General features: G+C 47.4%; 2 protein-coding genes across 5 annotated transcripts in view; one reads left to right on the top strand and one right to left on the bottom strand.

The window, feature by feature from the left end:
• SCAMP2 (secretory carrier membrane protein 2) overlaps positions 1-13,440 on the bottom strand; it is a 49,853-nt gene extending 36,413 nt beyond the window's left edge. The window contains exon 1 of the mRNA XM_077264055.1: positions 13,302-13,440. Within this exon, the coding sequence (XP_077120170.1) occupies positions 13,302-13,358 (57 nt within the window). The 5' untranslated portion in view covers positions 13,359-13,440. The remainder of the gene's footprint in view (positions 1-13,301) is intronic.
• The window catches only part of MPI (mannose phosphate isomerase), a 46,006-nt gene continuing 40,080 nt past the window's right edge, over positions 13,293-19,218 (top strand). Inside the window, exon 1 of one of the 4 annotated variants that reach the window (XM_077264054.1) lies at positions 13,293-13,422. Coding sequence is in view for 2 of the 4 variants with exons in the window: in XM_077264050.1 (XP_077120165.1) it covers positions 14,022-14,040 (19 nt within the window). In the remaining 2 variants the exon portion in view is untranslated. Of the gene's footprint in view, positions 13,423-13,567; positions 13,680-13,710; positions 14,041-14,097; positions 14,383-19,218 lie in introns of those variants that run through there. The other 3 variants (XM_077264053.1, XM_077264050.1, XM_077264052.1) reach the window with 3 other exon arrangements.

Raw genomic sequence — 19,218 nt, forward strand, 5'->3', positions numbered from 1 at the left:
GATTTAACCCCTTCAGATGGATTTACATCGTGGGACGTGACTGATCATCGGAAGGTATGGGATATTGTTTATTTTTTATTTTTACTTTGTTACAGAATGAGGGTCTTCAGCTGGATTAAGAGAATAATAAAATATTACAACAACCTGTGTCTTTATTTCATTAAAGGACTTTGTAATAATGTGTGTGTGTGTGTGTGTTTTATTAACCATTTCGTACTATTGGATTAATAATGGATAGGTGTCATAATTGACGCCTCTCCATTATTAATCTGGCTTAATGTCACCTTACAATAGCAAGGTGACATTAACCCTTCATTACCCCATATCCCACTGCTACACGGGAGTGGGAAGAGAGTGGCCAAGTGCCAGAATAGGCGCATCTTACAGATGTGCCTTTTCTGGGGTGGCTGGGGGCAGATGTTTGTAGCCAGGGGGGGCCAATAACCATGGACCCTCCCTAGGTTATTAATATCTGCCCCTGGTCACTGGCTTTCCCACTCTGGCGGAGAAAGTTGCGCGGGAGCCCACGCCAATTTTTTCCACGATTTAACCCTTTAATTTCATAGCTTGAGCCCCCAAATTTGACACACAGGCACTTCTTACATTAGTGAAGAGGAATGTGTAATAAAAGAAGGGATATGAGATGGTTTACTGTATGTAAACCATGTCTCATATCCTGTCGGGTTTGTGAAGGAGAGAGCAAAAGCCGGCAATTGAATTAGCGGCTTTAATGCCATCTAGCGCTGCATTAAATATACATATATAGGTGTCTCACTGACATATATATATGTATATATACACATTCTATGTGTATATATCTACTCTATTCTAACCTGTCAGTGTGATTTTACTGTACACTGCGCTGAATTGCTGGCTTTTCAAAGGACACCGGTGCGTAAAAATAGGACAGAACTAGCATGGTGTGAGTGCTGTGCATTTTTTTTTCTCGCACCCATTGACTTGCATTGGGGAGTCTCATCCGAGAATTGCAGCAATACGCAGCATGCTGCGATTTTTTTCTCAGCCGACCGAGTTTTTTCTCAGTCCGATTTCGGCTGAGAAAAAAAAATAAAAATCGCAAATGAAAAGACACCTATTGAATAACATTGGTCCAAGTGCAATCCGATTTTTTATCGGATTGCACTCGTCCGTTTTCCTCGCAAGTGGAAAGGGGCCCTTACCAGGAGATACAGAAGCTTTTTTCCTCTCTCATAGCTCCATACAAAATCCATGAGAAGTAAAATTGCAACAGGTTCCAAGTGGCATAGTAAGGAGGTACTCTAAGCCCATGATAAACAACAGTAATAAGACAAAGTGATCGGTCTAATTTATACGGGGGAAAATGACAATATCGTTTATTATCTTTTGGTAGCGAGGTCCTGAATAATAATCTTGTAGTCACATATACGTTGTGTATCTCCATTATGTCTCAGGCTCAGCCCATAACATTATATTACCAGTAGTGACATAGCATCTTATAATTACCTCTACATAGCAATAAGCGGGATACAATGCTCAGGAAGAGGGAGAATTACAAATATCATTAACGCCATTACTTGACTTTTAGTGTTTAGACAACACCTAGTGACAAGTTCCTTTTAATACCGGCTCGCTGCTGTAACATTTTCTTCTATACTAAGCATGATAAAATACTGCAGCAATATAAAATTCCATCTAGGAAGCAATCGGGCAGCATGGATGAGTATCTAAGAACCATTGGATTCTGAAGACATCAAAGCTTTACTAAACAAGCAGCACTTAATGACAGGCTTGGGTGATGTGCATGGTTGCATTTGTAGTCCTAATTTATGGAAGGCAATGGGGCTGCACTCAGAGTGGGCAGAGTCACTGGTGTTGTGGGCAGAGCTGGGTGTGACCTCAGTTGGCTCTAAGGTTTGAGAACAAGTTTTTCCTGTGCAGCCATTTATCTAATAGGAAGTCTGAGAGCTGCGCTCTTCAAAAGATGACTTTATTTTTTTTACCATTGGCTGTTCAGTTAAGTCCAGTGTGCTCCCTGTTATCAGCCATCTCAGGACGCAGAGCTCAACTAATATTTTAGGAGTAGTCCAGAAAAATCTTAACTTATACAAGTGACTCTAGGTTCCCTGATACTTTTACGCCTCCACATACAATCATACTACTTAAATGTGACCTGTCACCAGGTGAAACGGGACCAGATTTTGCCTTCATCTTGGTTCCTGACATATGGACCTTCTTATAAAATGCTCCGTTTTTTTTTTTTTATTACAAAGGGGTGTGGCTTTAGTCTGCTCTGCATAATTGTAAAGGCCATAAATTTGCTCTAATAAGGCTCGTACAAACACAATGGCAACTGGTCCTCCAATAAGGATTTAGAAGTCGCACTTTGTGATGTACAGGCCACAATGTAATGTAATGTAATGTGTAGTCTTCCTCTGATAGGCCACTTTGGGGCTGTACAACACCATGGGCGGTTAATACTGTGCACTAAGTGTGAGCACAAAGGGAGCATAATCACTGTGTGTGGAGTACAATGGAGGTATTATAGTATGGGGCACAAAATGAACACCTGCATTGTGAGGCACACTGGGGATGTTGGGAACAGGGGTGCCAGCAGTCCAGAAGTAAGGAACTTTTTTTTCCCTGTCTTTAAAAAAAAAAAAAAAAAAAAAATGTAAGGCATCCGTGATTTCTTTGAAGCTGAAGAAACTTAGAGTTTTGAGGGTTTACAGATGTGTTCAGATCGCAATTATGGGCTGTAGACATGGATCATTATTATCAATTTAGTATGGTTCTTCCAATTTGTCTGTAAAAAATATTGTCTGCGATTTTTTGATAAGCTTTCCAGAAACGAGTCGCGTTGGCAACACTGGTGGGGCATTAAGCATGGGAAATTTGTGTGCAGAGATCAGTCACAGTTGTCAGAGGTCTTTCTGATGGTCTAGGTCAGGATAGAGAAGAAAAGGCAAAGTGAACAAGTATAAGCCAACAAGACATCCCATTGAGCCGCTTGATGTAACCGTTCACCTTTCACTGTGCAGACGCTATCTGGCCATGATCCGGTGACAGAGCTGAGTAAGGTGTATCTTAGCATGCAAGTCGTAAAACCTGTCTTTATAAAAAAAAATATATATTTCTAGAATGCCAACATATTCCGCCCACTTTACAAACTGGAGGAGATAGAAAATGTAAGTCATTACAGTGTAACACACAACTCAACCAAGAGGAGTGAGGGCCCTGCTCACAAGCTTCAGCGCTCACAAGCTTCAGCGCGCACAAGCTTCAGTGCGCACAAGCTTCAGTGCGCACAAGCTTCGGCTCAGGTGACATGTCTACTAATCATCTGTTTGAAAAGAATCCAGTAAGCGTCTTAATACACGTGAATAGTTTATGTAATAGTTATATATCTGCACAACTTTTCCATCCAACAAAGATAACTGATTACTGCAGAATCAGTTTAAAGTGAACCTGTCACCAGGTTTGGCTGATAAGAGGTACAGCCATCGCCTTTCAGGGCCAATATATACGGCATTCTATAATGCTGTATACCTGCCCCAACCCGACGTGAAAGGCTACGTTCACATTTGCGGTGTGCGCCGCAGCATCGGGCGCCGCCGCATGCGTCCCTATATTTAACATGGGGGCGCATGGACATGCGTCGCACTTGCGTTTTGCGCCGCATGCGTCCCTGCGGCGCCCGCGTCTGGGCGCAGAGGACGCAGCAAGTTGCATTTTTGCTGCGTCAAAAATCAATGAAAAAAAGGACGCATGCGGCGCAAAACGCAGCGTTGTGCATGCGTTTTGCTGCGTTTTTGTTTGCGTTGTGAACGTAGCCTAAGAGGAGAAAAATAACTTATAATTGTACTCACCCAGGGGCAGTCCGGTCCGAGGGGTGTCACAGGTCTTGGTCTGGCGCATCCCATCTTCTCAATTCATGTGGAGGACGCATCCCTACGTCATCCACACAGTCTCCTCGGCATCGCACTCCTCCACAGGCGTGCTGATCTGTCCTGTCCTGTTGAGGGCAGAGCAAAGTAATGCAGCGCGCAGGGAAAGGTCAAAGAGCCCCGACGCATGAACACTACAGTACTTTGCTCTGCCCTCAACAGGACAGATCAGCACGCCTGCGGAGGAGTGCGATGCCGAGGAGACTGTGTGGATGATGTAGGGATGCATCATTCACACGAAGCAAGCAGGAGGGCATGGATCGTAAGCAGATGGGAGGCGCTGGACCAGGACCAGCAACGACCCTCGGACTGGACCGCCCCGCAGGTGAGTATAATAAAAGTTATTTTTGTTCTCTTACAGGTCGGGTTGGGGCAGATATACAGTATTATAGAATGCCGAATACCAGCCTGGAATGGTGATCACATATCGGCCAAACCTGCTGACAGGTTCCCTTTAAAAAAACGATTACTGGATATGTGAACTCAAAAACAAACAAACAAAAAAAAAAAAACACACACACACAAAACCAGAATGATCCTGGATCAATTTATTTATTTATTTATTTTTTGTAACATTAAAGTGTATGGTAAACAGATCTGCTGAATAGCCAACCATTTCTCTGCTATTTGAAATGGTTCAGCTTTTTTTTTTTTTTACTTTTTAGATCCAATTCAAACAAATGATTACAGAACATGTGAATTATTGTGATTTATTACCATCTTCACTTTCCCTCCCTGGATTATACAGCAGGAATCCATGTGACAGACCAACTGTGGAAAGCAATTAAAATAGACTAGGAGAAACTAATTCGATTACACACATTCTTCACAAGGTCCTTCTATTATCTCATTGTATGAACTGCAGGCTGTGTCACCGGACTGGGCGCAGCTGTATTCTGCATTCCAGCAAGTTTAATAAATAAGCGTCAGCTTGCTGTGACAACGCACATGTCAGTGCTGGGACATAGCCACATTAACGCCCAATCAAAATTAATCTATAATATATTGTTTTCAACACAGACCTTTTAAATTTGGTTCTATTATGTGCCAACACTTAAGCCCAACTTGCTGCTTTAGGCTGATCTCTAATGTTGTGCTCTGGAAATGCAAAACAGAGCCCTCTGAAACTAATAAGGTTTGTCAAGATACAGATATGCCGAAGAAGGTTATGAGTTGCAAGTGCAGTGGGTGGGACACTTGAAGATTTCCCGCCTCCCTCCATATTCCCAGAGAAAAGAAGCGGCCAAAAATTGGGAGAGAGCCAGAAGAGCTGTAAGTGCCATGCCCACCCAACCTGCAATTCATTGGCATACAATTTCTACTATGGATTTCTCTAAAAAACAAAAACAAAAAAAAAAAACAACTGATTTCTGCAAGAAAGGTAAAACTGTACTCAGCATTAAAGCACCTCTACACTACCGTTCAAAAGTTTAGGGTCACTTAGAAACTTCCTTAATTTTGAAAGAAAAGCACAGTTTTTTCAATGAAGCTAACATTAAATGATTCAGAAATTCACTCTATACATTGTTAATGTGGTAAATGACTATACTAGCTGCAAACGTCTGGTTTGTAATACAATATCTTCATAGGTGTATAGAGGCCCATTTCCAACAACCATCACTCCAGTGTTCTTATGGTACTTTGTGTTTGCTAAGTGTGTAAGGCCGGCGTCACACTGGCATTTTAAACAACCGAGTGCAATGCGATTTAAAAAAAAAAAAAAAAAAAAAAAAAATCGCATTGCACTCGGACCAATCTTAAGCTATGGGGCAGCTCCCAGCAGCCGACTTTTTGTCGGCAGTTTTCCTCGGTCAGAGACAATCGCAGCATGCTGTGATTGTCTCGGACCGAGGAAAACTCTCGGCTCACTCGCACCCATATAAGCCTATATCACTTGGATATCATCTGAGTGATGTGCGTTATAAGCAGACCCCAGCAATGGAGGAGATGGAGAAATTCATTTCTCCGCCTCCTCAGCAGCTGTGCTCCGATCCTCCCTGTGCGAGAGAATCGGAGCACAGACGCATGACACTCGGCTCCTGCTCTGCTGCGAGCAGGAGCTGAGTGTCATTAGCATATCGCATCCGATGCTCTCGCATCGGATGCAATATGCCAGTGTGACGCCAACCTAAGAAGGCTAATGGATGGTTAGAATACCCATGAAAAACCTTGTGCAAGTATGTTAGCACAGCTGAAAACTGTTTGGCTGATTAGAGAACCTATAAACCTGACCTTCCTTTGAGCTAGTTACATTTGTTGGTTCCATTAAACTCTCAAAATGGCCAAAAAAAACAACTTTCATGTGAAACTCGACAGTCTATTTTTGTTCGTAGAAATGAAGGCTATTCCATGCAAGAAATTGCCAAGAAACTGAAGATTTCCTACAACGGTGTGTACTACTCCCTTCAGAGGGGAGTACAAACAGGTAGAAAGAGAAGTGGGAGGCCCCGCTGCACAACTGAGCAACACGACAAGTACATTAGAGTCTGTAGTTTGAGAAATCGATGCCTCACAGGTCCTCAACTGGCAGCTTCATTAAATAGTACACGCAAAACGCCAGTGTCAACATCTACAGTGAAGAGGCAACTCCGGGATGCTGGCCTTCAGGGCACAGTGGCAAAGAAAAATCCATATCTGAGACTGGCCAATAAAAGGAAAAGATTAATATGGGCAAAAGAACACAGACATTGGACAGAGGAAGATTGGAAAAAAGTGTTATGGACAGACAAATCCAAGTTTGAGGTGTTTGGATCACACAGAAGAACATTTGTGAGACGCAGAACAACTGAAGAGATGCTGGAAGAGTGCCTGACGCCATCTGTCAAGCATGGTGGAGGTAATGTGATGGTCTGGGGTTGCTTTGATGCTGGTAAAGTGGGAGATTTGTACAAGGTAAAAGGGATTGTGAATAAGTAAGGCTATCACTCCATTTTGCAACGCCATGCTGTACCCTGTGTCCCAAAGCACACCTCCAAATTATGCAAGAACTATTTAGGGAAGAAGCAGGCAGCTGGTATTCTATCTAATGGAGCGGCGAGCGCAGTCAAATATATAATAAGTTGGGTACAGTAGCTCAGAGCAGGATGTGCTGTAAATGCTTTCATAAGAATTTGGGAAAGTTATAAAACGTCCAATAAATGTCTGTTCTGCTCCTTATCTAAGGATCTGGGCTTTTAGTGGAGATAAATCTGTGCTGCACTTTATTCACATGCTCAGTAGTGACCAGTGCTGTGGGGTCGGAATCAGAAATTGAGGAGTCGGAGGCTTATTGGCGGCACAGCCCTGGAGCACAAGTGCTTGTTACTCGACTTTGCCTAGGGTGCTCCAATATGCACGGAGTGTCGCTGGTGCTTGAGTGACATACACCAGTCCCCATGTTTTGTGGCTGTTATACAACTGTGAAACACGCAGCTGCAGGGACTAACATCTCACTCGAGGACCCCAGGTAAAGTCGAGCAACAAGCACTTGTGCTCAACACTAATAGAATTTGCATATGGATTAAAACAGTATTTTTATTTTTTTTTCCATTCCAGGGGCAACAGATTACAGTAACTTCCAGGGAGTAACAGCCATATAAATAGCTTGGGGTGCTGGTTAGTGCTGAGAGATTTAAGCAAAACCCCAGGCACAGACAAAATCAAGATAGAAAATCATGTATTTCACAGAACTATGCAAGACAAGAGGGACATAAAGGAAGACAAAGAACCCCAGGACAGATTCCCGCTTTAAGATTAGAAATGACAGCTTCCTTTTCAAACTCGTATCTCCCCATCACAACAATAGCTGCACACATGGAGCAAATGATTATAGGCAGGCAGAGAAAATCTGATATTTCTATAATATTGAAACATTCACACAGAAACCCTTCATTTTGTTACAACCGTAACATTACAATGGAAGCAAAAATCATAATTTCATTTTTACATTGTCTAATGTGGAAATCTGCTGTGCAACCAGAGGGTCACTTTCTCCGAGAAACAATACTTATGTGAAGACGTTCTCCAACTACAGGTATTCTTACGAACTTCCAATAATACAGACATTCTGCCAGCAGAATGGCAATCCAGCAGATACGCATTTCTGGAGCACATCACCGCCTATCTATTCATTTACACTGGGGTTATGGTGACCTTTGGCCACCTCACCATCCTGAAGTAGGCTCAGGAAACCCTTAGGCCATGTGCACACCAAGCACTTGGTGAGTTTTTTACCTTAGTATTTGTAGATGGATAAAGAAAAAAAAAAATGCAGAGTTGGTGACGTGTTTATCATACTTTTCCAATCCTGGTTTTGGCTTACAAATACCGAGGTTAAAAACTCACTGAATACTGAACATGTGAATATGGCCCAATTCTTCACACAGGTGTACGACCTGCACCTACCACACAATTAGGCTGGGGCTACAATGTGACTTTGGCTGAAAAACAAGTGACTAGGTTTGCGCTGTGACGAGAATATGTCGACAAGAAAATCTCAAGACACCTGACGAAGTTGGAACTTGTAACTTGCTAGCCGCAGTAACTGAGGTTTCAACACAACCCCATTCACGTGTACTGTCCTGCTATGTGGCAGCAGCACCTAGTGCGGCAGGTGTCGCAGCCAAAGTCGCCCTAGTGCCCCAAGCATAAGTACTGATGATGCACACGACATTGCTGCGGACACACATGGAGCTCAGGTCTTATTTTATAGTAACATACTGGAGGCACAGTGTTCTCCGACAGAAGCATAGCTTTTAGTAGAGAACATGGCTGTAATACAGAATGTGAAGGTACATGGCACAACAAGTTTTCTTTTTTATTATCATTAAAAGAAATGAGAAAAAGGAGACAAAGGGGATGATTTTTTTTCTAAGCACGCATGCAAAAAAAAAAAACCTAACGTAAAACATTTTCAAAAGTCACAACATTTTAGCACAACATGCAGTTGCACAAAAACTGTGTGAAATGCACTAGTTTTTGCCAATTTTGTCAAAATACACAGAGCGGGGAGAAGAGCTATACCCGCCCCCATCAAATTCATCAAAAGTAGTGTGCTTCTTATACCAGAAATCTCATTCCAGTCTGTGACTAGAGTAACACACTTTGGCGCATTTCATCAGAGGCATGCACCTAGCCAGAATTCACTAAGGCCGGGTGCACACGATCAGTATTAGGAAGCGCTTTGGACGCAGCACATATCCGCTGCATTCAAAGTGCTGCTAGCTTTTGAACACAGGCGATTCCGCATGTGTTCATTGAATCGTGCGGAATCACTGCGTACTTTACATTGTACAGGCGATATTCATCTTGTGGAGGCTCACGTCTCCACAAGATAAATTGACATGCTGCGGTCTGGAAAGACGCGCCGCATGTCCATCTCCAATGTAGAAAAATGTAGATATTCCAGCTCCAATAAAATGGTAAATTTCTTTATTGATCCAAAAAATTAAAGGGATAATCCTTACACATGGTGGACAAACGTGATGGTAAGAATTACGGCAACGAGTTTCAATCAATATAGATCTTACTCATGCCTGTAAGATCTATATTGATCGAAACGCGTTGCCGTAATTCTTGCAATCACCTGTTTGTCCACCATGTGTAAGGATTATCCTTTTAATTTTTTGGATCAATAAAGAAATTTACCATTTTATTGGAGCTGGAGTATCTACATTTTTCTACATTGTTGCTGTTTGGCGTTCCGGTCAGGACAAACGCTCGTGCTCCGTGCCTGATGGTCTGGTTGGTGAGCTGGCTACGGCATCTTTTAGCTGATTTTTTTCTTCTTATGTCCATCTCCGCAGGCATCGGTGCACGTATAGTGGGCATGAGATTTCTTGAAATCCCATCCACTATGCTGTAACATCTGGACGCAGCATCCAACCCACAGCTTTTACTGACCGTAGGAACATACCCTAAGCAGTGTGCGACGCAATTAATTTGGTGCATCTTATTCCTGTACACCCCTCATTAAGACTGGTGTACAAAATGCTTTTATTAATGACACGGGGTCAAAGAATCATAACAGCCCATGGACGCCACATGAGAGATCCATACAACACTGCAGGAAGCCCATATGCACTTGTCTCAACTGGACGTAATCACTAATATGGTAGACCACCATGTCCATATCAGGTGGGAGAGTTCATAGTTGTGACTCCCCTATTCGAGCCAAAGCTGCTCTACTGGACCCCAGGCAAGCATACAGTATACAGTCCCCCATATATGTATACAGGTACTCATCATATAGCATTCTTCCTGCAGCATCTTCTAAGATTGTAGTATTCTGTGGGAGAATCTAATTTTCAGCGCTACAATAATCTAGCAGAAGATATGTCTGTAGGCAGTAATTCCGTCAGATTGTTATTACAGCACTGATGACGACACAGGAAACTCTCTAATGCAATGAGCCCAGCTAGGAGCAAAGCTGCGGCTGCAGGGCACCGGTGACAAGATCTGAAGACCTTTGTTATATACTCACAAGGTTTATTTTGGGGGTTGTCATCCCTTTTGTGCATTTTTAGACCATTTCAATCTTGAAATCAGTGGTTGTCTGTTAACAGATCATCTCGAATGTATCTGGGACACAATTTGAAGATTACTTTGATGGAATTCCTCATGTTAAACCACCACCGCATGCAGTGCTGCTCCAGTGCCTTCTATCAGGGCTGTGGAGTCGGTATAAAATGGACCTACTCATAAAATATATAATACATTGGGTACAGTAGTACAATGCAGGATGTGCTGTAAATGTTTTCCTAAGAATTTGGGAAAGTTATGAAATGTCCTATAAATGTCTGTTCTGTTCCTGATCGGCTTTTAGTGGAGATGAATCTGTGCTGCACTTTATGTACATGCTCAGTAATGAGGCAGGGCTGTGGGGTTGAGGTCATGGAGTCAGAGCTTTGGCTTATCAACTCCACAGCCCTGCTTTCTATATACCACTGTTTATTAGGCTGATATCAGACGAACGTATAGCATCCGATGTGATATGCCAATGACCCTCGGCTCCAGGTCTGCTGCGAGCATAAGCGAAGTGCACTGCGCTCCGATCCTCTCACATGACTGAGTATACCGGACTGCATTTTGATGACATCTGAGAGCAGTCCGATGTTTCACATGCATCCATAGACTTGAATGGGTGCTGCCAATCACAGCAAGCCGTTCTTGAATCAGCATGAGAAAATCACAGATCTGAGCTGCCCCATAGTGTAACACTGGTCCGAGTGCTATGTGATGTCTTACTGCATAGCTCTCGCCCGTATTATAACCTCGCGTGACACTGGCCTTAGGCCGAGCATTGACAATGAAGCAGGGTGTACTTGCCCATTGCACATGGAACCAATGAGACAAGTGCACTTAGCTTTCAGAGAGCCCTGGAATCATTGTGCTTATCCTCCGAGCGGTCAATCCACCCTGACGGAAGGATTAGGGTATAGCCAAATTGACTTCTCATGTCTCCTCTTCCTGGACTACAGAACAACTGCATATAGTCAGTGGTTTTGACATAGGCACAAAATTCCACAGGGGAGCAAAAGAGCATCTGCAATTAGAGCAGGGGCTGCAGCTGAGGACGAGGGGGGGCACGGGTCGGCACCTGAGGACAGTGTGGGGAAGGGAGGGGGAACCAGGGGGTCGGCACCTGAGGACAGTGTGGGGAAGGGAGGGGGAACCAGGGGGTCGACACCTGAGGACAGTGTGGAGGGGACCAGGGGTCGGCATCTGAGGACAGTGTGGAGGGGTCGGCACCTGAGGACAGTGTGGAGGGGTCCAGGGGTCGGCACCTGAGGACAGTGTGGGGAAGGGAGGGGGAACCAGGGGGTCGGCACCTGAGGACACTGAGGGGGACCAGGGGTTGGCACCTGAGGACAGTGTGGAGGGGTCCAGGGGTCGGCACCTGAGGACAGTGTGGAGGGGTCGGCACCTGAGGACAGTGTGGGGAGGGGGGGGACCAGGGATCGGCACCTGAGGACAGTGTGGGGAAGGGAGGGGGAACCAGGGGGTCGGCACCTGAGGACAGTGTGGGGAAGGGAGGGGGAACCAGGGGGTCGACACCTGAGGACAGTGTGGAGGGGACCAGGGGTCGGCATCTGAGGACAGTGTGGAGGGGTCGGCACCTGAGGACAGTGTGGAGGGGTCGGCACCTGAGGACAGTGTGGAGGGGTCCAGGGGTCGGCACCTGAGGACAGTGTGGAGGGGTCCAGGGGTCGGCACCTGAGGACAGTGTGGGGAAGGGAGGGGGAACCAGGGGGTCGGCACCTGAGGACACTGAGGGGGACCAGGGGTTGGCACCTGAGGACAGTGTGGAGGGGTCCAGGGGTCGGCACCTGAGGACAGTGTGGAGGGGTCGGCACCTGAGGACAGTGTGGGGAGGGGGGGGACCAGGGATCGGCACCTGAGGACAGTGTGGGGAAGGGAGGGGGAACCAGGGGGTCGGCACCTGAGGACACTGAGGGGGACCAGGGGTTGGCACCTGAGGACAGTGTGGAGGGGTCCAGGGGTCGGCACCTGAGGACAGTGTGGAGGGGTCGGCACCTGAGGACAGTGTGGGGAGGGGGGGGACCAGGGATCGGCACCTGAGGACAGTGTGGGGAGGGGGGGGGGACCAGGGATCGGCACCTGAGGACAGTGTGGGGAGGGGGGGGGGACCAGGGATCGGCACCTGAGGACAGTGTGGGGAGGGGGGGGGGACCAGGGATCGGCACCTGAGGACAGTGTGGGGAGGGGGGGGGACCAGGGGTCGGCACCTGAGGACAGTGTGGGGAGGGGGGGGGGGGACCAGGGATCGGCACCTGAGGACAGTGTGGGGAGGGGGGGGGGGGAACCAGGGATCGGCACCTGAGGACAGTGTGGGGAGGGGGGGACCAGGGGTCGGCACCTGAGGACAGTGTGGGGAGGGGGGGGGACCAGGGGTCGGCACCTGAGGACAGTGTGGGGAGGGGGGGGGACCAGGGGTCGGCACCTGAGGACAGTGTGGGGAGGGGGGGGGACCAGGGATCGGCACCTGAGGACAGTGTGGGGAGGGGGGGGACCAGGGATCGGCACCTGAGGACAGTGTGGGGAGGGGGGCCAGAGGTCGGTACCTGAGTGCACTGTGTGGGGAGGAGGGGGGGGGGACCAGGGGTCGGCACCTGAGTACACTGTGTGGGGGGAACCAGGGGTCGGCAGTGGAGGACTGGGGGGCAGGTCACAAACACTTCACCCTCCACTCCTGGGTAGCCCTCTTCCCTGCCCCACATCACACCGGGTCCCTCCAGAACCGGGGACAGGGCTCCGCCCAGCTCCACCTGCTGAGCCCCACCCAGGAAGCCACTTCCTGCTGTACACAAATTAGCCCACTTTCACGCAGTGCACGGGGGACATGCAGTACAGTTAAAGGAGACAAATAATTGTTACCTGGAAAGGGTTAACTTCCACGGGGTCCGCAAAAGGGTTGGTGTCGTAGCCGGCCATGGCTCCTTCCTAGAGGGTCAAAGTGTAGCGCTGGATCCTCCAGCCGGGACTCCTCCTCGGACAGGTACCTCCTGGATGTGACGGGGCAGACTTCTCAGGGCGGCGCTTCCGCGTATGACGTAGTAGGGAAACCAATAGGCGAGCTGAAGGGTTGAAAGTTGTTTGGGAGCCAATCATCTAGCGAATTTTTGACAAAAGAGGAGGGACTTGTACTGCTGTATTCGCTGAGGACTGACGCACGACACTGGGGGCGGGGCTAGCATGGGACAAGCTTGTCCCGATATCCGGGAGGGGCGTGTCTTACCTGTAGACAGGTAACAGGTGAGGCTGCTGACGTAGACGGGAGGGAGTGCGATGACTAGAGCTGCCAGTCAGCGCCGCAGTATATGGGGGGCGCCGCTGCTGCGCATTCCTGGCCGTGAGATGACAAGAAGCTGTGCTGTACTGGAATAAAGCCGTGCGCTAATTACAATAGTTGATAATGGGGTTTGTGTTATACATGGCTGCCGCCGGTCCCGAGCGCTGAAGCACTGTGGTATATATATATTCCTATCCTAGCTGCAAAGTCGCCGGCTGAATCTGGACTACAATTCCCGGCATGCTCTGCGGCGTGATGTGCCTGCGCACTGCGAGCGGTAGCGACTTGTGAGGTGGAAGCAGCGAATGATGGCTGAACCCAAAGGTGAGCGGAGGACTCGAGCGGAACAGGGTGGCGGACTGGGGACTGCGCGGGGCTAGCTGGGAGTTGTAGTCCTACAGCGTGCAGCGGCGCTGGTTTTGCTCCCGGTGACTGGTCACTCTGCACGTTCTGCTCCCGTTACACTAATTCTCTGCAGCATTTGGGGACTGGTGCCTGCCCGTTATCGGGCCCACGGCCGGCTCCACGTACGGTGACTGCTGCGGGTGGACTATTAACCTGTAGTATGCCAGTAGACAGTGCGCTTGGCTGGTGGTCTCTTTCTGGCAGCCCACTAGTCTGCTGCGTTTCCCTGGTAGAACACGGACCTCATGACCTTTCCTGGAGGTGACTTATTTGGCCTTTAATATGAAATAATAATAATAAAAAAAAAATCTTTAAAACCTTTTTTTTTTCTTATTTCCCAGCCCATGTCTCGGTATGACACCTATGTGTTCTGGGCGTGTTCCTTTTTGTTGGCCCCTTTCTCGGTGTATGTAAAGTATCTTCTGGCTTTCATGTATCACACTTCTTGGAAGTCCTGTCCTTCATCTGGAGCAACCTGGGGACAAGCTGGCCGGGGGCAGAGCCTTACTGGTGGGGACAAGCTGGCCGGGGGCAGAGCCTTACTGGTGGGGACAAGCTGGCCGGGGGCAGAGCCTTACTGGTGGGGACAAGCTGGCCGGGGGCAGAGCCTTACTGGTGGGGACAAGCTGGCCGGGGGCAGAGCCTTACTGGTGGGGACAAGCTGGCCGGGGGCAGAGCCTTACTGGTGGGGACAAGCTGGCCGGGGGCAGAGCCTTACTGGTGGGGACAAGCTGGCCGGGGGCAGAGCCTTACTGGTGGGGACAGGCTGGCCGGGGGCAGAGCCTTACTGGTGGGGACAAGCTGGCCGGGGGCAGAGCCTTACTGGTGGGGACAAGCTGGCCGGGGGCAGAGCCTTACTGGTGGGGACAAGCTGGCCGGGGGCAGAGCCTTACTGGTCAGGTCTCTGGAGAGGACCCGGTGGGATTTTCAAACACTTTATTTAACATTACCATTAGCCATTAAGTTACCAACCACTGAGGACTCTCAATTTAGTATTTTCTTTAGATCTACTTGTTAGAGTATATTTGTGCTGTCCGTGTAAGGCTACGTTCAGTCCTTGTGCAGAACAGGCTCATATTGGTAAATGCGAGTCCTATGTGCTGGTGCACACGGGGTATATGGAGCACAGACCTGCGGTCAGCATGTGCTAATCAGGTCCAATTAACCGAGTAGGCAGCTCCTGCATCTGCTGCAACGCAGGTGGGCTCGCAGAGCCAGTGTCATCCACAAGTTGCAGACGTGACGGGTCCATACATTTCAGCTTTTGTCTGTTTAAAGGTTATTCTAAAAGAATCTAGTTTATCCCCTATCCATATGAAAGGGGATTGCTAACGGCTGGGACCCCCCAAAGATCAGAACCATGAAAATGGGTCTCTGCAGCCCCCACCTGAGCACAGGTACACACACACTCAGCCTCCCCTCCATTCATTGTCTGAGACTGTTGGAGCGCTTGTGCATGACAGTTCAGTAGACAATGAATGGAAGCTGCGCATGTGAATGTCCGCTTCATTCAGGACCGGGCTGCAGAGACCGTTCTCCAGGATTCAAAGTTCTCTTCTGTTCTTTGGAGAGGAAGTAACTCTTATTTTGTCATCTTATTAGCTAATGGTTATATTGAGATGGCGTGCCTGGAGGCTAGGATTGTGCCACAAGCTTCTATAACTACCACAGGGAGAAATTGGATGAGAAATGCAGCCACACTAATTACAGTGGCGTCCAAGTGGTTGAACGGCCGATAATGGCGTTATGTTTCCGGCAGGAGATGCGGTGCAGGATCAGCTGTAATGTACAGTAACGCCTGCTGCCGGTAGCATGAACGCTTTGTGCTCTCAGTGTCAAAAGCTATCTGCTGTCAGACTTGTGTAATTGCTGATAATTAATGCCTGCTATGCCGTCTGCCGTATGGTTGCTCATGCTTCATGTTTTTTTGTTTTGTTTTTTTAAGAGGTGTAGTAGGGATCGCCCTAGTTTAACTTTGTCACATGACCAAGATTATTATTTATTTGCAGACCATGGGGTAGATCCAGGTAAATTTGGCAAAATCTGTTTACTGTGGTGGTCATAAACATAAAATTACCCTGATGCTACAAAAGTAAGCTGAGCCGCTGCAGTGAAGCATGCTGGGTAAATTTCATCCACTATAACTATGGAACAGAGAGGACAGAAGACAAAGAAACGCTGGTTCAGAACCAGTGGAGCTGCAGCAATTGGTGGAGGGACTCTGTTTACAATTAAACAATCCAGTGAGGTTCTCTTGAAGCCTACGGGAAGCTTTCCTCCATCCTATAGATAGTATGGCGTTGGCTGCTCGTGGTATTGGCAGTATTTGTCATCTTTCTATCGGAGCCAGAAGAACGCACCTTTAACTTCATTCTTGGAGAAATCCTCCTCATGTCTGCCAGCCCGCTGTTTGCTTTTTGCATAAAGGATCAATAGAGTTCAAGTTTGACTTTTCTTATCAGAGCCTGGAAAAGATTATTATCTGGGAGGGCCCAGATATGTAGTTGTCAAGTATTCCTCCGAACCCTGGCGTACATGTATGCTAAGGTGGTGTGAGAAGAGTACTTGTGGCTGATGCATTTTGCCAGAGATTTCTAGTGGCATCTAGTGATGACCCAAGAGGTTCCCTCTTGCAGAAGTACTTCCATCAATCTTTTATCCTCTTTAATATATTTCAATCGTCCTATTATTTAACACTGTGTACATAGAATTAATTTTGCCTTTCTACTCTGTTAACGCTTCTCCTCTTTTCATTAAGTCTAGGGCATCACATAATTAAAACGGACTAGCTGAATTCTTCTAAGCTCTATGTAGAAGCATTAAGTCTATTTTCCCTTGATGAGTCATCATTGGAGCTACAATTCTACATCACTGCAAAGACCCTGGCAGGAGGAGAGGAGCAGATGAGTCAGGAGCTGAAGAGGGGGGGTGAAGCTCAGCTGCCAGGAACTTTGCAGTGATGTATAATTGTAGTTCTAATGATTACTTATGCAATGAAAAGAGACATCACATCACACAGCAACTCCAAACAATAAGTAATATCTCATGGCCTGTGAGTAGTGGCTGTAACATGCCCAGCATGCTGCTTTGCAGTGGTTCAGCTTATGTATATGACCACCACATTTAATTGCAAATTTAGCTACATTTACCTGGATCTATCCATGGTCTGCAGATAACTGTCTTAGACTTGTGCCAAATTTTATCTAATTCTGCCTGTGACGGAGATGACTACTGCTTCTCATCAAAGAAAAAATGTGGCAATTCGCAATCCTAAACCAGACGAAAGTGTCCGTCCCCCCCCCCCCCCCCCCAATCCACGCCTAGTGTGAAACGGGTGGCAATGTGCCCAACCAACAGAAGTCAGTCTTAAGTACATAAAGCTCCGTCATGGTATAATGAAAAGTTGTGCAACTTCTCATTGTTTCAATTCTTGGCCGTTAACAGGATTTCTGCTTGCTGTCAGTATGGAGTCATTCACCTCTAGACTAAGCTCCGCGGCCTTGTGCTCCTGTCCTAATGCCAAGCTGCTGGCTCTTACCGATGCTGGACTGTTGTGACAAGCCCAGTAGTTGAGTGAGTTGCATTAGGTTATGATGTGTTTTAAGTTTCCATTTACTGAAAGGAAGAAATGTAGAATGGACTGCAGGTGGATCGTGCACTGAAGAGCATTTTGTCATGCCCCGGACTGGGAGGCAGCAGTTCTCTGAGCCGGCTGACATCAGATTCCCAGTGATCAGTTGTACTCGCGTCTCCAATTGAAGCTCTGACCGCTGGGTCAGAGCGGCGTCAGGAGCGTGATCAGGTCATGGGAATATGCTGCCGATGTCACTCGCTGGCTCACATGGATGGTAAGTGCTCCACACCAGTGGAGCTGAAGACACTGAAGATTGAATGTAACGGGAGGGGTATTTACTGGATTGTGTGGGGAGATTTAGTGTAGCAGGGCTGGGGGAGATTTACTGTTTGGAGGAGATTTAGTGTAATGGGGCTTGGGGTGTGTGTGTGTGTGTGTGTAGGTGATTTAGTATAATGGGGGATGAGTTGACGACGCAAGTTTGAGGAGCAAAGAAGGGACAGGTGCAGACACAATATGAGGAACGGGAGAAATTTGAAGACATGATATGAGGAGCGATGGGGGGATGGGTGCAGACTCTGTATGGGGATAGAGAGTGATGGGATGGGTGCGGACACAGTATGGGTAGTTGGGGGATGTGTGAGGTTGCAGTATGGAGAGTGAGAGTGTAAATGTGTGAGGAGACTATTGAGAAGAATAGTGTGAGGAGGGAGACACTAGGGGGAGAAAAGTGAGTGGGTACACCTATAGTGACTGCAGTCTTTCATCTCAAACCTGGATGCACCCTTTAATTATTATTAGAGATGAGCGAATTTGCTCGGGTTCCCTCTTATTCGGCAAGCTATAGCGCTTGCCGAGTAAGCTGCAGAGGGAACCCAGTTTCCTGGATCACGCCGGCCGATCAGCGCCGCAGCTGCATGTGTCGCCGCTGTGTGACAGGCACGACACATGTATAGAGAGCCCAACAGGCTGTCCATACAAGTCGTGCCTGTCACACAGCCGCGACACATGCAGCTCTGGCGCGATCCAGGAAGCCGGGTTCCCTCTCTAGCTTACTTGGCAAGTGCTATAGTTTGCTGAATAAGAGGGAACCCGAGCAAATTTGCTCATCTCAAATTATAAAATGAAGCCATGTAGCATGCCAATGCTAACAGTGTAATATACTCACTGTCAGGATTCAGCTCATCTTGCTCAATCCAGCAGTCATCACAAGGCAACTTCACTCATATGCGATTTTCAATCTTACGATCATGTGAAAACGAGCTTTTCTGTTTTTCACTGAACATTGAGAGCATTAGGGAGAGCAGCTCATCGGCACATTACTAAGTGCAAATTGCATATGTGCTTGTGGGCCGGGCAAACTGAATTATTGCCCCAGGAGCCAGAACACCTAGATACACCTCTGGACTCCATCACGCCTCCAATTAGCAGGACATGACTAGTCTGTGAATGGCAACGGTCATCTGAATGTAGCCTTGATGAGAACTAACTCGCACAGGTATCGTGAATTTTATCGCTGTTAA

The sequence above is a fragment of the Ranitomeya variabilis genome, chromosome 5 (genome assembly GCF_051348905.1).
Source record: "Ranitomeya variabilis isolate aRanVar5 chromosome 5, aRanVar5.hap1, whole genome shotgun sequence".
In the NCBI taxonomy this organism is placed as follows: domain Eukaryota; kingdom Metazoa; phylum Chordata; class Amphibia; order Anura; family Dendrobatidae; genus Ranitomeya; species Ranitomeya variabilis.